Consider the following 16,053-nt stretch of genomic DNA (forward strand, 5'->3'; position numbering starts at 1 on the left):
CGCAGCGTCCCTGCTGCTACTATGTAGGTGATGCTGGCGCTGTATATAATGTCCGCAGCGTCCCTGCTGCTACTATGTAGGTGATGCTGGCGCTGTATATAATATCCGCAGCGTCCCTGCTGCTACTATGTAGGTGATGCTGGCACTGTATATAATGTCCGCAGTGTCCCTGCTGCTACTATGTAGGTGATGCTGGCGCTGTATATAATGTCCGCAGTGTCCCTGCCGCTACTATGTAGGTGATGCTGGCGCTGTATATAATGTCCGCAGTGTCCCTGCCCCTACTATGTAGGTGATGCTGGCGCTGTATATAATGTCCGCAGCGTCCCTGCTGCTACTATGTAGGTGATGCTGGCGCTGTATATAATGTCCGCAGTGTCCCTGCCGCTACTATGTAGGTGATGCTGGGGCTGTATATAATGTCCGCAGCGTCCCTGCCCCTACTATGTAGGTGATGCTGGCGCTGTATATAATGTCTGCAGTGTCCCTGCCGCTACTATGTAGGTGATGCTGGGGCTGTATATAATGTCCGCAGCGTCCCTGCCCCTACTATGTAGGTGATGCTGGCGCTGTATATAATGTCCGCAGTGTCCCTGCCCCTACTATGTAGGTGATGCTGGTGCAGTATATAATGTCCGCAGCGTCCCTGCCCCTACTATGTAGGTGATGCTGGGGCTGTATATAATGTCCGCAGTGTCCCTGCCCCTACTATGTAGGTGATGCTGGCGCTGTATATAATGTCCGCAGCGTCCCTGCCCCTACTATGTAGGTGATGCTGGCGCTGTATATAATGTCCGCAGCGTCCCTGCCCCTACTATGTAGGTGATGCTGGGGCTGTATATAATGTCCGCAGTGTCCCTGCCCCTACTATGTAGGTGATGCTGGCGCTGTATATAATGTCCGCAGCGTCCCTGCCCCTACTATGTAGGTGATGCTGGCGCTGTATATAATGTCCGCAGCGTCCCTGCTGCTACTATGTAGGTGATGCTGGTGCTGGATATAATGTCCGCAGCGTCCCTGCCGCTACTATGTAGGTGATGCTGGTGCAGTATATAATGTCCGCAGCGTCCCTGCCCCTACTATGTAGGTGATGCTGGGGCTGTATATAATGTCCGCAGCGTCCCTGCCCCTACTATGTAGGTGATGCTGGCGCTGTATATAATGTCCGCAGCGTCCCTGCCCCTACTATGTAGGTGATGCTGGCGCTGTATATAATGTCCGCAGCGTCCCTGCCCCTACTATGTAGGTGATGCTGGCGCTGTATATAATGTCCGCAGCGTCCCTGCTGCTACTATGTAGGTGATGCTGGTGCTGGATATAATGTCCGCAGCGTCCCTGCCGCTACTATGTAGGTGATGCTGGTGCAGTATATAATGTCCGCAGTGTCCCTGCCGCTACTATGTAGGTGATGCTGGTGCTGGATATAATGTCCGCAGTGTCCCTGCTACTATGTAGGTGATGCTGGCGCTGTATATAATGTCCGCAGTGTCCCTGCCGCTACTATGTAGGTGATGCTGGTGCTGTATATAATGTCCGCAGTGTCCCTGCTGCTACTATGTAGGTGATGCTGGTGCTGTATATAATGTCCGCAGCATCCCTGCCGCTACTATGTAGGTGATGCTGGCGCTGTATATAATGTCCGCAGTGTCCCTGCTGCTACTATGTAGGTGATGCTGGCGCTGTATATAATGTCCGCAGCGTCCCTGCTGCTACTATGTAGGTGATGCTGGCGCTGTATATAATGTCCGCAGTGTCCCTGCTGCTACTATGTAGGTGATGCTGGCACTGTATATAATGTCCGCAGTGTCCCTGCCCCTACTATGTAGGTGATGCTGGCGCTGTATATAATGTCCGCAGCGTCCCTGCCCCTACTATGTAGGTGATGCTGGGGCTGTATATAATGTCCGCAGCGTCCCTGCCCCTACTATGTAGGTGATGCTGGGGCTGTATATAATGTCCGCAGTGTCCCTGCCCCTACTATGTAGGTGATGCTGGCGCTGTATATAATGTCCGCAGCGTCCCTGCTGTTTCTATGTAGGTGATGCTGGCGCTGTATATAATGTCCGCAGTGTCCCTGCCGCTTCTATGTAGGTGATGCTGGGGCAGTATATAATGTCTGCAGCGTCCCTGCCGCTTCTATGTAGGTGATGCTGGGGCAGTATATAATGTCCGCAGTGTCCCTGCCCCTACTATGTAGGTGATGCTGGCGCTGTATATAATGTCCGCAGCGTCCCTGCCCCTACTATGTAGGTGATGCTGGCGCTGTATATAATGTACGCAGCGTCCCTGCCCCTACTATGTAGGTGATGCTGGCGCTGTATATAATGTCCGCAGCGTCCCTGCCCCTACTATGTAGGTGATGCTGGCGCTGTATATAATGTCCGCAGCGTCCCTGCCGCTACGATGTAGGTGATGCTGGGGCTGTATATAATGTCCGCAGCGTCCCTGCCCCTACTATGTAGGTGATGCTGGGGCTGTATATAATGTCCGCAGCGTCCCTGCTGTTTCTATGTAGGTGATGCTGGCGCTGTATATAATGTCCGCAGTGTCCCTGCCGCTTCTATGTAGGTGATGCTGGGGCAGTATATAATGTCCGCAGCGTCCCTGCCCCTACTATGTAGGTGATGCTGGCGCTGGATATAATGTCCGCAGCGTCCCTGCCGCTACTATGTAGGTGATGCTGGCGCTGTATATAATGTCCGCAGCGTCCCTGCCGCTACTATGTAGGTGATGCTGGCACTGTATATAATGTCCGCAGCGTCCCTGCCCCTACTATGTAGGTGATGCTGGCGCTGTATATAATGTCTGCAGCGTCCCTGCCCCTACTATGTAGGTGATGCTGGCGCTGTATATAATGTCCGCAGCGTCCCTGCCCCTACTATGTAGGTGATGCTGGCGCTGTATATAATGTACGCAGCGTCCCTGCCCCTACTATGTAGGTGATGCTGGCGCTGTATATAATGTCCGCAGCGTCCCTGCCCCTACTATGTAGGTGATGCTGGCGCTGTATATAATGTCCGCAGCGTCCCTGCCCCTACTATGTAGGTGATACTGGCGCTGTATATAATGTCCGCAGCGTCCCTGCCCCTACTATGTAGGTGATGCTGGCGCTGTATATAATGTCCGCAGCGTCCCTGCCGCTTCTATGTAGGTGATGCTGGGGCTGTATATAATGTCCGCAGCGTCCCTGCCCCTACTATGTAGGTGATGCTGGCGCTGTATATAATGTCCGCAGCGTCCCTGCCGCTACTATGTAGGTGATGCTGGCGCTGTATATAATGTCCGCAGCGTCCCTGCCGCTTCTATGTAGGTGATGCTGGCGCTGGATATAATGTCCGCAGCGTCCCTGCCCCTACTATGTAGGTGATGCTGGCGCTGTATATAATGTCCGCAGCGTCCCTGCCCCTACTATGTAGGTGATGCTGGCGCTGTATATAATGTCCGCAGCGTCCCTGCCCCTACTATGTAGGTGATGCTGGCGCTGTATATAATGTCCGCAGTGTCCCTGCCCCTACTATGTAGGTGATGCTGGCGCTGTATATAATGTCCGCAGCGTCCCTGCTGCTACTATGTAGGTGATGCTGGTGCTGGATATAATGTCCGCAGCGTCCCTGCCCCTACTATGTAGGTGATGCTGGCGCTGTATATAATGTCCGCAGCGTCCCTGCCCCTACTATGTAGGTGATGCTGGCGCTGTATATAATGTCCGCAGCGTCCCTGCCCCTACTATGTAGGTGATGCTGGCGCTGTATATAATGTCCGCAGCGTCCCTGCCCCTACTATGTAGGTGATGCTGGCGCTGTATATAATGTCCGCAGCGTCCCTGCCGCTTCTATGTAGGTGATGCTGGCGCTGTATATAATGTCCGCAGCGTCCCTGCCCCTACTATGTAGGTGATGCTGGCGCTGTATATAATGTCCGCAGCGTCCCTGCCCCTACTATGTAGGTGATGCTGGCGCTGTATATAATGTACGCAGCGTCCCTGCCCCTACTATGTAGGTGATGCTGGTGCTGTATATAATGTCCGCAGCGTCCCTGCCCCTACTATGTAGGTGATGCTGGCGCTGTATATAATGTCCGCAGCGTCCCTGCCCCTACTATGTAGGTGATGCTGGCGCTGTATATAATGTCCGCAGCGTCCCTGCCCCTACTATGTAGGTGATGCTGGCGCTGTATACAATGTCCGCAGCGTCCCTGCCCCTACTATGTAGGTGATGCTGGCGCTGTATATAATGTCCGCAGCGTCCCTGCCGCTTCTATGTAGGTGATGCTGGCGCTGTATATAATGTCCGCAGCGTCCCTGCCGCTTCTATGTAGGTGATGCTGGGGCTGTATATAATGTCCGCAGCGTCCCTGCCCCTACTATGTAGGTGATGCTGGCGCTGTATATAATGTCCGCAGCGTCCCTGCCGCTACTATGTAGGTGATGCTGGCGCTGTATATAATGTCCGCAGTGTCCCTGCCGCTTCTATGTAGGTGATGCTGGGGCAGTATATAATGTCTGCAGCGTCCCTGCCCCTACTATGTAGGTGATGCTGGCGCTGTATATAATGTACGCAGCGTCCCTGCCGCTACTATGTAGGTGATGCTGGCGCTGTATATAATGTACGCAGCGTCCCTGCCCCTACTATGTAGGTGATGCTCTCGCTGGATATAATGTCCGCAGTGTCCCTGCCCCTACTATGTAGGTGATGCTGGCGCTGTATATAATGTCCGCAGCGTCCCTGCCCCTACTATGTAGGTGATGCTGGCGCTGTATATAATGTCCGCAGCGTCCCTGCCGCTTCTATGTAGGTGATGCTGGGGCTGTATATAATGTCCGCAGCGTCCCTGCCCCTACTATGTAGGTGATGCTGGCGCTGTATATAATGTCCGCAGCGTCCCTGCCGCTACTATGTAGGTGATGCTGGGGCTGTATATAATGTCCGCAGCGTCCCTGCCGCTTCTATGTAGGTGATGCTGGCGCTGGATATAATGTCCGCAGCGTCCCTGCCCCTACTATGTAGGTGATGCTGGCGCTGTATATAATGTCCGCAGCGTCCCTGCCCCTACTATGTAGGTGATGCTGGCGCTGTATATAATGTCCGCAGCGTCCCTGCCGCTACTATGTAGGTGATGCTGGCGCTGTATATAATGTCCGCAGCGTCCCTGCCGCTACTATGTAGGTGATGCTGGCGCTGTATATAATGTCCGCAGCGTCCCTGCCCCTACTATGTAGGTGATGCTGGCGCTGTATATAATGTCCGCAGCGTCCCTGCCCCTACTATGTAGGTGATGCTGGCGCTGTATATAATGTCCGCAGCGTCCCTGCCGCTACTATGTAGGTGATGCTGGCGCTGTATATAATGTCCGCAGCGTCCCTGCCCCTACTATGTAGGTGATGCTGGTGCTGTATATAATGTCCGCAGTGTCCCTGCCGCTTCTATGTAGGTGATGCTGGGGCAGTATATAATGTCTGCAGCGTCCCTGCCTCTACTATGTAGGTGATGCTGGCGCTGTATATAATGTACGCAGCGTCCCTGCCGCTACTATGTAGGTGATGCTGGCGCTGTATATAATGTACGCAGCGTCCCTGCCTTTACTATGTAGGTGATGCTGGCGCTGTATATAATGTCCGCAGCGTCCCTGCCCCTACTATGTATGTGATGCTGGCGCTGTATATAATGTCCGCAGCGTCCCTGCCCCTACTATGTAGGTGATGCTGGCGCTGTATATAATGTCCGCAGCGTCCCTGCCGCTTCTATGTAGGTGATGCTGGCGCTGGATATAATGTCCGCAGCGTCCCTGCCCCTACTATGTAGGTGATGCTGGCGCTGCATATAATGTACGCAGCGTCCCTGCCCCTACTATGTAGGTGATGCTGGCGCTGTATATAATGTCCGCAGCGTCCCTGCCCCTACTATGTAGGTGATGCTGGCGCTGTATATAATGTCCGCAGCGTCCCTGCCCCTACTATGTAGGTGATGCTGGCGCTGTATATAATGTCCGCAGCGTCCCTGCCGCTTCTATGTAGGTGATGCTGGGGCTGTATATAATGTCCGCAGCGTCCCTGCCCCTACTATGTAGGTGATGCTGGCGCTGTATATAATGTCCGCAGCGTCCCTGCCGCTACTATGTAGGTGATGCTGGCGCTGTATATAATGTCCGCAGCGTCCCTGCCCCTACTATGTATGTGATGCTGGCGCTGTATATAATGTCCGCAGCGTCCCTGCCGCTACTATGTAGGTGATGCTGGGGCTGTATATAATGTCCGCAGCGTCCCTGCCGCTTCTATGTAGGTGATGCTGGCGCTGGATATAATGTCCGCAGCGTCCCTGCCGCTTCTATGTAGGTGATGCTGGCGCTGGATATAATGTCCGCAGCGTCCCTGCCCCTACTATGTAGGTGATGCTGGCGCTGTATATAATGTCCGCAGCGTCCCTGCCCCTACTATGTAGGTGATGCTGGCGCTGTATATAATGTCCGCAGCGTCCCGGCTGATACTATGTAGGTGATGCTGGCGCTGTATATAATGTCTGCAGCGTCCCTGCTGCTACTATGTAGGTGATGCTGGCGCTGGATATAACGTCCGCAGCGTCCCTGCCGCTTCTATGTAGGTGATGCTGGCGCTGGATATAATGTCCGCAGCGTCCCTGCCCCTACTATGTAGGTGATGCTGGCGCTGTATATAATGTCCGCAGCGTCCCTGCCCCTACTATGTAGGTGATGCTGGCGCTGTATATAATGTCCGCAGCGTCCCTGCCGCTACTATGTAGGTGATGCTGGCGCTGTATATAATGTCCGCAGCGTCCCTGCCCCTACTATGTAGGTGATGCTGGCGCTGTATATAATGTCCGCAGCGTCCCTGCCCCTACTATGTAGGTGATGCTGGCGCTGTATATAATGTCCGCAGCGTCCCTGCCCCTACTATGTAGGTGATGCTGGCGCTGTATATAATGTCCGCAGCGTCCCTGCCGCTTCTATGTAGGTGATGCTGGGGCTGTATATAATGTCCGCAGCGTCCCTGCCCCTACTATGTAGGTGATGCTGGCGCTGTATATAATGTCCGCAGCGTCCCTGCCGCTACTATGTAGGTGATGCTGGGGCTGTATATAATGTCCGCAGCGTCCCTGCCCCTACTATGTAGGTGATGCTGGGGCTGTATATAATGTCCGCAGCGTCCCTGCCGCTTCTATGTAGGTGATGCTGGGGCAGTATATAATGTCCGCAGCGTCCCTGCCCCTACTATGTAGGTGATGCTGGCGCTGGATATAATGTCCGCAGCGTCCCTGCCGCTACTATGTAGGTGATGCTGGCGCTGTATATAATGTCCGCAGCGTCCCTGCCGCTACTATGTAGGTGATGCTGGCACTGTATATAATGTCCGCAGCGTCCCTGCCCCTACTATGTAGGTGATGCTGGCGCTGTATATAATGTCTGCAGCGTCCCTGCCCCTACTATGTAGGTGATGCTGGCGCTGTATATAATGTCCGCAGCGTCCCTGCCCCTACTATGTAGGTGATGCTGGCGCTGTATATAATGTCCGCAGCGTCCCTGCCCCTACTATGTAGGTGATGCTGGCGCTGTATATAATGTACGCAGCGTCCCTGCCGCTACTATGTAGGTGATGCTGTGGCTGTATATAATGTCCGCAGCGTCCCTGCCCCTACTATGTAGGTGATGCTGGCGCTGTATATAATGTCCGCAGCGTCCCTGCCCCTACTATGTAGGTGATGCTGGCGCTGTATATAATGTCCGCAGCGTCCCTGCCGCTTCTATGTAGGTGATGCTGGGGCTGTATATAATGTCCGCAGCGTCCCTGCCCCTACTATGTAGGTGATGCTGGCGCTGTATATAATGTCCGCAGCGTCCCTGCCGCTACTATGTAGGTGATGCTGGGGCTGTATATAATGTCCGCAGCGTCCCTGCCCCTACTATGTAGGTGATGCTGGGGCTGTATATAATGTCCGCAGCGTCCCTGCCGCTTCTATGTAGGTGATGCTGGGGCAGTATATAATGTCCGCAGCGTCCCTGCCCCTACTATGTAGGTGATGCTGGCGCTGGATATAATGTCCGCAGCGTCCCTGCCGCTACTATGTAGGTGATGCTGGCGCTGTATATAATGTCCGCAGCGTCCCTGCCGCTACTATGTAGGTGATGCTGGCACTGTATATAATGTCCGCAGCGTCCCTGCCCCTACTATGTAGGTGATGCTGGCGCTGTATATAATGTCTGCAGCGTCCCTGCCCCTACTATGTAGGTGATGCTGGCGCTGTATATAATGTCCGCAGCGTCCCTGCCCCTACTATGTAGGTGATGCTGGCGCTGTATATAATGTCCGCAGCGTCCCTGCCCCTACTATGTAGGTGATGCTGGCGCTGTATATAATGTACGCAGCGTCCCTGCCCCTACTATGTAGGTGATGCTGGCGCTGTATATAATGTCCGCAGCGTCCCTGCCCCTACTATGTAGGTGATGCTGGCGCTGTATATAATGTCCGCAGCGTCCCTGCCCCTACTATGTAGGTGATGCTGGCGCTGTATATAATGTACGCAGCGTCCCTGCCGCTTCTATGTAGGTGATGCTGGGGCTGTATATAATGTCCGCAGCGTCCCTGCCCCTACTATGTAGGTGATGCTGGCGCTGTATATAATGTCCGCAGCGTCCCTGCCGCTACTATGTAGGTGATGCTGGCGCTGTATATAATGTCCGCAGTGTCCCTGCCGCTTCTATGTAGGTGATGCTGGGGCAGTATATAATGTCTGCAGCGTCCCTGCCCCTACTATGTAGGTGATGCTGGCGCTGTATATAATGTACGCAGCGTCCCTGCCGCTACTATGTAGGTGATGCTGGCGCTGTATATAATGTACGCAGCGTCCCTGCCCCTACTATGTATGTGATGCTGGCGCTGTATATAATGTCCGCAGCGTCCCTGCCCCTACTATGTAGGTGATGCTGGCGCTGTATATAATGTCCGCAGCGTCCCTGCCCCTACTATGTATGTGATGCTGGCGCTGTATATAATGTCCGCAGCGTCCCTGCCCCTACTATGTAGGTGATGCTGGCGCTGTATATAATGTCCGCAGCGTCCCTGCCGCTTCTATGTAGGTGATGCTGGGGCTGTATATAATGTCCGCAGCGTCCCTGCCCCTACTATGTAGGTGATGCTGGCGCTGTATATAATGTCCGCAGCGTCCCTGCCGCTACTATGTAGGTGATGCTGGGGCTGTATATAATGTCCGCAGCGTCCCTGCCGCTTCTATGTAGGTGATGCTGGCGCTGGATATAATGTCCGCAGCGTCCCTGCCCCTACTATGTAGGTGATGCTGGCGCTGTATATAATGTCCGCAGCGTCCCTGCCCCTACTATGTAGGTGATGCTGGCGCTGTATATAATGTCCGCAGCGTCCCTGCCGCTACTATGTAGGTGATGCTGGCGCTGTATATAATGTCCGCAGCGTCCCTGCCGCTACTATGTAGGTGATGCTGGCGCTGTATATAATGTCCGCAGCGTCCCTGCCCCTACTATGTAGGTGATGCTGGCGCTGTATATAATGTCCGCAGCGTCCCTGCCCCTACTATGTAGGTGATGCTGGCGCTGTATATAATGTCCGCAGCGTCCCTGCCGCTTCTATGTAGGTGATGCTGGGGCTGTATATAATGTCCGCAGCGTCCCTGCCCCTACTATGTAGGTGATGCTGGCGCTGTATATAACGTCCGCAGCGTCCCTGCCCCTACCATGTAGGTGATGCTGGCGCTGTATATAATGTCCGCAGCGTCCCTGCCGCTACTATGTAGGTGATGCTGGCGCTGTATATAATGTCCGCAGCGTCCCTGCCCCTACTATGTAGGTGATGCTGGCGCTGTATATAATGTCCGCAGCGTCCCTGCCGCTTCTATGTAGGTGATGCTGGGGCTGTATATAATGTCCGCAGCGTCCCTGCCCCTACTATGTAGGTGATGCTGGCGCTGTATATAATGTCCGCAGCGTCCCTGCCGCTACTATGTAGGTGATGCTGGCGCTGTATATAATGTCCGCAGTGTCCCTGCCGCTTCTATGTAGGTGATGCTGGGGCAGTATATAATGTCTGCAGCGTCCCTGCCTCTACTATGTAGGTGATGCTGGCGCTGTATATAATGTACGCAGCGTCCCTGCCGCTACTATGTAGGTGATGCTGGCGCTGTATATAATGTACGCAGCGTCCCTGCCCCTACTATGTAGGTGATGCTGGCGCTGTATATAATGTCCGCAGCGTCCCTGCCCCTACTATGTATGTGATGCTGGCGCTGTATATAATGTCCGCAGCGTCCCTGCCCCTACTATGTAGGTGATGCTGGCGCTGTATATAATGTCCGCAGCGTCCCTGCCGCTTCTATGTAGGTGATGCTGGCGCTGGATATAATGTCCGCAGCGTCCCTGCCCCTACTATGTAGGTGATGCTGGCGCTGTATATAATGTACGCAGCGTCCCTGCCCCTACTATGTAGGTGATGCTGGCGCTGTATATAATGTCCGCAGCGTCCCTGCCCCTACTATGTAGGTGATGCTGGCGCTGTATATAATGTCCGCAGCGTCCCTGCCCCTACTATGTAGGTGATGCTGGCGCTGTATATAATGTCCGCAGCGTCCCTGCCGCTTCTATGTAGGTGATGCTGGGGCTGTATATAATGTCCGCAGCGTCCCTGCCCCTACTATGTAGGTGATGCTGGCGCTGTATATAATGTCCGCAGCGTCCCTGCCGCTACTATGTAGGTGATGCTGGCGCTGTATATAATGTCCGCAGCGTCCCTGCCGCTACTATGTAGGTGATGCTGGGCCTGTATATAATGTCCGCAGCGTCCCTGCCGCTACTATGTAGGTGATGCTGGGGCTGTATATAATGTCCGCAGCGTCCCTGCCGCTTCTATGTAGGTGATGCTGGCGCTGTATATAATGTCCGCAGTGTCCCTGCCCCTACTATGTAGGTGATGCTGGCGCTGTATATAATGTCCGCAGTGTCCCTGCCCCTACTATGTAGGTGATGCTGGCGCTGTATATAATGTACGCAGCGTCCCTGCCCCTACTATGTAGGTGATGCTGGCGCTGTATATAATGTCCGCAGCGTCCCTGCCCCTACTATGTAGGTGATGCTGGTGCTGTATATAATGTCCGCAGCGTCCCTGCCCCTACTATGTAGGTGATGCTGGCGCTGTATATAATGTCCGCAGCGTCCCTGCCGCTTCTATGTAGGTGATGCTGGCGCTGGATATAATGTCCGCAGCGTCCCTGCCCCTACTATGTAGGTGATGCTGGCGCTGTATATAATGTCCGCAGCGTCCCTGCCCCTACTATGTAGGTGATGCTGGCGCTGTATATAATGTCCGCAGCGTCCCTGCCGCTACTATGTAGGTGATGCTGGCGCTGTATATAATGTCCGCAGCGTCCCTGCCCCTACTATGTAGGTGATGCTGGCGCTCTACCTGACACTTGTGCTTCATTCCCGCAGAGAGACAGCGAGGCGCATGAGGAGGGGGAGAAGAGCCGGAAGAAGGTGTCGGAGCTGGAGGAGCAGCTGGGGAAGCAGGTTCAGGCTGTGGAGCACTACAAGGCACAGGTCAGCTCCCCATACTATATGCCAGTCCTTGCTGTAATGTTTATCATCGGCGCACCCAGCACATCAGTACAGACGTCCTTAACCCCTTCCTGCCCCAGGGTGTAAATGTATGTCCTGGCTGGAAAAGGGTTCTACCAATGGGCATAAACTTGCATCCTGTTGATGGCGCAGGCTGAAAAGCAGAGCCCACGCCATCCACGGCAGGCACCGGCTGTGACTGACACCCGGCGATCCGCTGTTGGCACCTTACATGTTGCAATCAATGTTGATTGTGGTATGTAAAGTGTTCACAGAGGGAGGGCGCTGCCTCTGACGTCATCGGCGCTCTGCCATGTAATTGCGGGGGGCTGATTCGTTGCCATGGCAACTGTGTGCCAGACAAGAGCATCCGGGTCTGCCATGGCCTGTGTTCAGTGGTAACACAATGCAGTACAGAAGTATTGCATTGTATTATAGAATCACAGGATCAGCTTCCCTTTCCCGCACGTTGTTGTATTTATCACATCTGTAATAAATATACTGCACAGAAAACACTGAAATAAAAGCTAAAAAATGGAGCGAAAACGGTTTGATTTATTCATTAAGCGCCCCAAAAACATTAAACGACAGCTCGCCCCGCAGTAAAGCATCCACTCCTCAGTCAGCGGACACATTAGAGTTATGGGGCCTTGAACGCAGAATCTGTGCCTGTGTTCCCAAAAAGCAGAAAACTAAAGGGTTAAAGCAAGTTTTATTCCATTTTCCTGACTTTTCACCCCGTTTTTTGTCTCTCCGTCACCAGATGGAGAAAGCGAAGCTCCACTATGATTCTAAGAAGCAGCAGACGCAGCAGCTGAGCGACGAGCTGGCGAGCCTGACCCTGGAGCAGGAGAAGCTGCGCAAGGAGAACGCGGAGCACAAGGCGGAGGCCGAGCGCATCAACAAGGAGCTGCAGCTCTCACTTCTCCAAACCAAGGAAGCCGAGCAGAACTGCAAGACACTGACCAGCCAGGTGCGGAGCCTGGAGGCTCAGGTGAGACTGCCGTCATCTGTATACAGCTGCCGTGCAGAGCCATGTCTGCCTGTGCGCAGGCTTTGCCTACATGTGCTAATTGACTTCTTTCTATGGCTCCAGTGTCCAATACAAAGTGCATTAGTAACGGTTACCAGAGACGGACGTCGCTCTGCTCAGCCTGCTTTACACCCAAAAACTGTTTTGTTATTAAAGGCCCATTTAAACGGGACGAGTGTTGGGCAAACTATGCCGCCCCTCGCCCCCGCACATACTGGCTGCGGTGCTGCTGCACAAGATTTCTCTCCTCGCTCCCTCCCCCCCCCCCCACCCCTCTCCATTGACATAACACACTGGCCATTCAGTACTAAATGGCTGCTATTTAAACTGAGCGATCAGCTCATCGTTCAGTTTATGCAGCATACGGGTCTGGACGATCAGCTGATCGCTCAGTGTATATAGCGGCCATTCAGTACTGAACGGCCGCTATGTTAAGTCAGTGGAGAGTGGGGGGGGGGGGGGGATGAAGTCTCCTGCAGCTGCCCCGCTGTGAGCCAGCAGTACTAGTACCCCTGCAGCAGCACCGCAGCCAGTATGGGCGGGGCAAGGGGCGGGCATCGTTTGCCCCGCACTCATCCTGTCTAAATGGGCCTTCAAACTTCTGCAGCCAGATCTGCAAGCGATGTTTTTACACTCTTTAATTTATTAGTGAACATCCCTGGAGCTGTTGCAGTCTTTTGTACGGCTTCCATTAGTGTTCAGTAAGTTAGCTGAAGTCCAGCTTTTACCTGCTCTGTCACTGACCCCACCCATGCCATCTTGGTGCCGTAGGTGGAGCATGCCGGTCGTCAGCTGCGTGAGCTGGGCAAGTTTCAAGTTTCCACTGATGCCATGAAGAGCAGGGAAACCATGTATCCTCCGCGAGTTACCCGGAGCCGTGCTGACGTCAGTACCGACAGTCTGGACATGAGCGACGAGGAGGAGAGCCCCATGAACTCCACCAGGTGAGGAGCACTGTAACCCCGGGGATGGCCCACCGCCCAGAAATGTACAATCAGTCTCAGGATGGTCTCTCGTTTCTGTGGATTCTGCACAGTTCACTACATAGTGCAGTCTGTCTTATTGCGGTCTCTACGTTTCCCTTATAGAAAGAATGGCCGCTCCCATCAAGAATCCTCCAAATCCAGCAGCGCCAAGGCAGTCAGCCCAGAGGCTCCATCATCCGACCGCCTCCCCAGGAAAGTGGAATCCTTGGAAAGTCTCTACTTCACCCCAATCCCCAACCGTGCTAAGACCAAGCTGGACAGCAGCATCGGCTCCATGGACGACCTATCTCTAGATTCTTCCAAGAAAACGCGTTCCGGTCGAAGACGGACCACCCAGGTCATCAACATCACTATGACTAAGGTGAGGGGGGAGGAGGCTGGCGCTGGCGTACAGCTGCGTTACTCTCTGCACACGTAAACCTCCGGAGCAATGCAATCGAAGTATCCCTAAATCCCCCGCATCGTCCTCCATAGCCAAGTTGTTTAACCCCTTCTCGCCATAAGGTCTAAATTTACTTTCTAAGAGGAAAGCACTTCTGTGAATGGGCGTACGCTTACATGCCGTGGATGGTACGGGCTCAGAAGCTGAACCCACCCCGTTCGGAGCGAGAGCCGGCTGTGACTGACAGCTGAACTCCTGCTGTAACTGTAGGGATTGGTGAGAACTGTGATGTCATCGGCTCCCCCACCATGTAATCATGGAGAGCCGATAAAAAAATTGGGGGGGAAAAAAAATGGAAAAGCCTAAAAAAAATGACAATAGTTTATTCTGCAGGCGGCTACGATTATGACAATACCCAAATTATGTCATTTACACTGCCTAACGCTTTTGTAAAGTAACAATGGCAAAATCCATGTATTTTTCTCTCCCGACCCTCCCAAAAAAATTAACAAAACTTCTACAATACATTATATAAAAACTGCAGCTCGCCGCGCAGAAGTCGGCCTCATCCGCTGGGGCAGCCGGAAATTACAGGGATGGCTTTTGAAAAGTGGAGATGAAAATCCCCCAGAAATCATCTTGTCTTTGGGTCCAGAATAGGTGTTGTGTTTAAGGGGGTTTTTCCACCAGTGGGACCTTCAATTATTATGCGATTAGGGGGGCCGCATCCAGCTGTGGCCTAAAGAACGTGTGGCGGCTTCTCCAAGCTCCGTGACACATCCGACATTAAAGAGAACACCCAACTTTTCCAAAACTCCTGATGTCAAATCTGCTTAGCTGGTCCTGGAGAAGAGATCGGGGGATCTGTAGGTAACCGGCCAGGTGTGAGCATGTTGGGGGTGGTAGTAGTGTTACCTGTGGTCTGGTAGAGCCTGCAGGTAAATGCTGCACTTCAGGCTGCTCACCTGTATCTCGCCGTGACACGGGGTCATGTTGTATTTTGCAGAGGACCAAGGAGGACATAGAGCCAGAGGCAGAAAGCGCGAACTCTTCCTTCTACAGCCTCCGCTCCGCACCATCACACCAGAGCCTACACCTGCCACAAAACACCCGACGTGGAGGGAAACCGCAGCCCGCCAGCTCCGCTCCTGCTCTCACCAGCCTCCCGTCTACAGAGTCCCTGGTCAAAGCTGAGCACACGTCGTCCGATGACAGCCTGAACAACTCTGTGCTGATGAGTCTGCCCGGGTATCGGCCCACCACCCGCAGCTCTGCCCGCCTCTCTCAGTCAGGAGGTAAGTGCCAGCTGCCCAGTACTGCTGTCAGATGTGCAGTGGAAGGGCTTAATAGGATCCATAATGCTTGGTTATGTGTAAAAGGGTTCGCCAGGACTAGAAGAACATAGAAAGCCCTCCTAAGCGGTTGCTTCGGTGACTCGAGGGGTACTTGAATGTAGGAATTCGTCACCCATTCACTGGTGCATGTTTCGGGGACCCTATATAATCCCCGGGTAGCTCTTAGTTAGCAGCTGTCTTGATGCCCTCTGACATTACTCCTCACCATTTGTCTTCAGGTCGCAGCAGCTTCTATGTAAACACTTGCCAGGACGAGCCGGACGCCCAGGATGACTGGACCAGAATTGCAGAACTGCAGCAGCGGAACCGGGCGCTCCCTCCTCACCTCAAGACCTGCTACCCTCTGGAGTCGCGGGTACGTCTACCCTGAGCAATGCCTTCTGGGTTAAAGGGGTATTGCAGTCTTTCTTTAACTGATAACCTATCCCTTGGATCGGTCATCAGTAGGTGATACACGGGTAGTGGACCCCCGTCTATTAGCTGATCACCTGGCCCGCTGTCCTCAATGGTCCGAGGAAGCGTGGGAGAGCGCTGCGTATCACCTCTACCTCCTGCTTAGGCCAAGACCTCCTGACCACAAGAGAAGCGGGACGTAGAGGGGCGGGCAGCGTGATTTCAACAGGAGTGAAGCCGTTGCTCCCTCTGACCATTGATGACCACTAGGATAGGTCTGGAATAGCCCTTTTAAATCTGCGCCCTAATGCAAAG

At 53.6% G+C, this 16,053-nt stretch overlaps 1 protein-coding gene across 3 annotated transcripts in view; it reads left to right on the plus strand.

Moving 5' to 3' along the window:
• Positions 1 to 16,053, plus strand: part of NUMA1 (nuclear mitotic apparatus protein 1) — a 48,962-nt gene that overhangs the window by 29,788 nt on the left and 3,121 nt on the right. For all 3 annotated transcript variants that reach the window (XM_066588396.1, XM_066588398.1, XM_066588397.1), the window contains exons 17-22: positions 11,464 to 11,571; positions 12,353 to 12,583; positions 13,394 to 13,566; positions 13,711 to 13,969; positions 14,997 to 15,285; positions 15,564 to 15,700. In XM_066588396.1, the coding sequence (XP_066444493.1) occupies positions 11,464 to 11,571; positions 12,353 to 12,583; positions 13,394 to 13,566; positions 13,711 to 13,969; positions 14,997 to 15,285; positions 15,564 to 15,700 (1,197 nt within the window). The remainder of the gene's footprint in view (positions 1 to 11,463; positions 11,572 to 12,352; positions 12,584 to 13,393; positions 13,567 to 13,710; positions 13,970 to 14,996; positions 15,286 to 15,563; positions 15,701 to 16,053) is intronic.

Source organism: Eleutherodactylus coqui, chromosome 1, assembly GCF_035609145.1.
Source record: "Eleutherodactylus coqui strain aEleCoq1 chromosome 1, aEleCoq1.hap1, whole genome shotgun sequence".
Taxonomy (NCBI): Eukaryota; Metazoa; Chordata; class Amphibia; order Anura; family Eleutherodactylidae; genus Eleutherodactylus; species Eleutherodactylus coqui.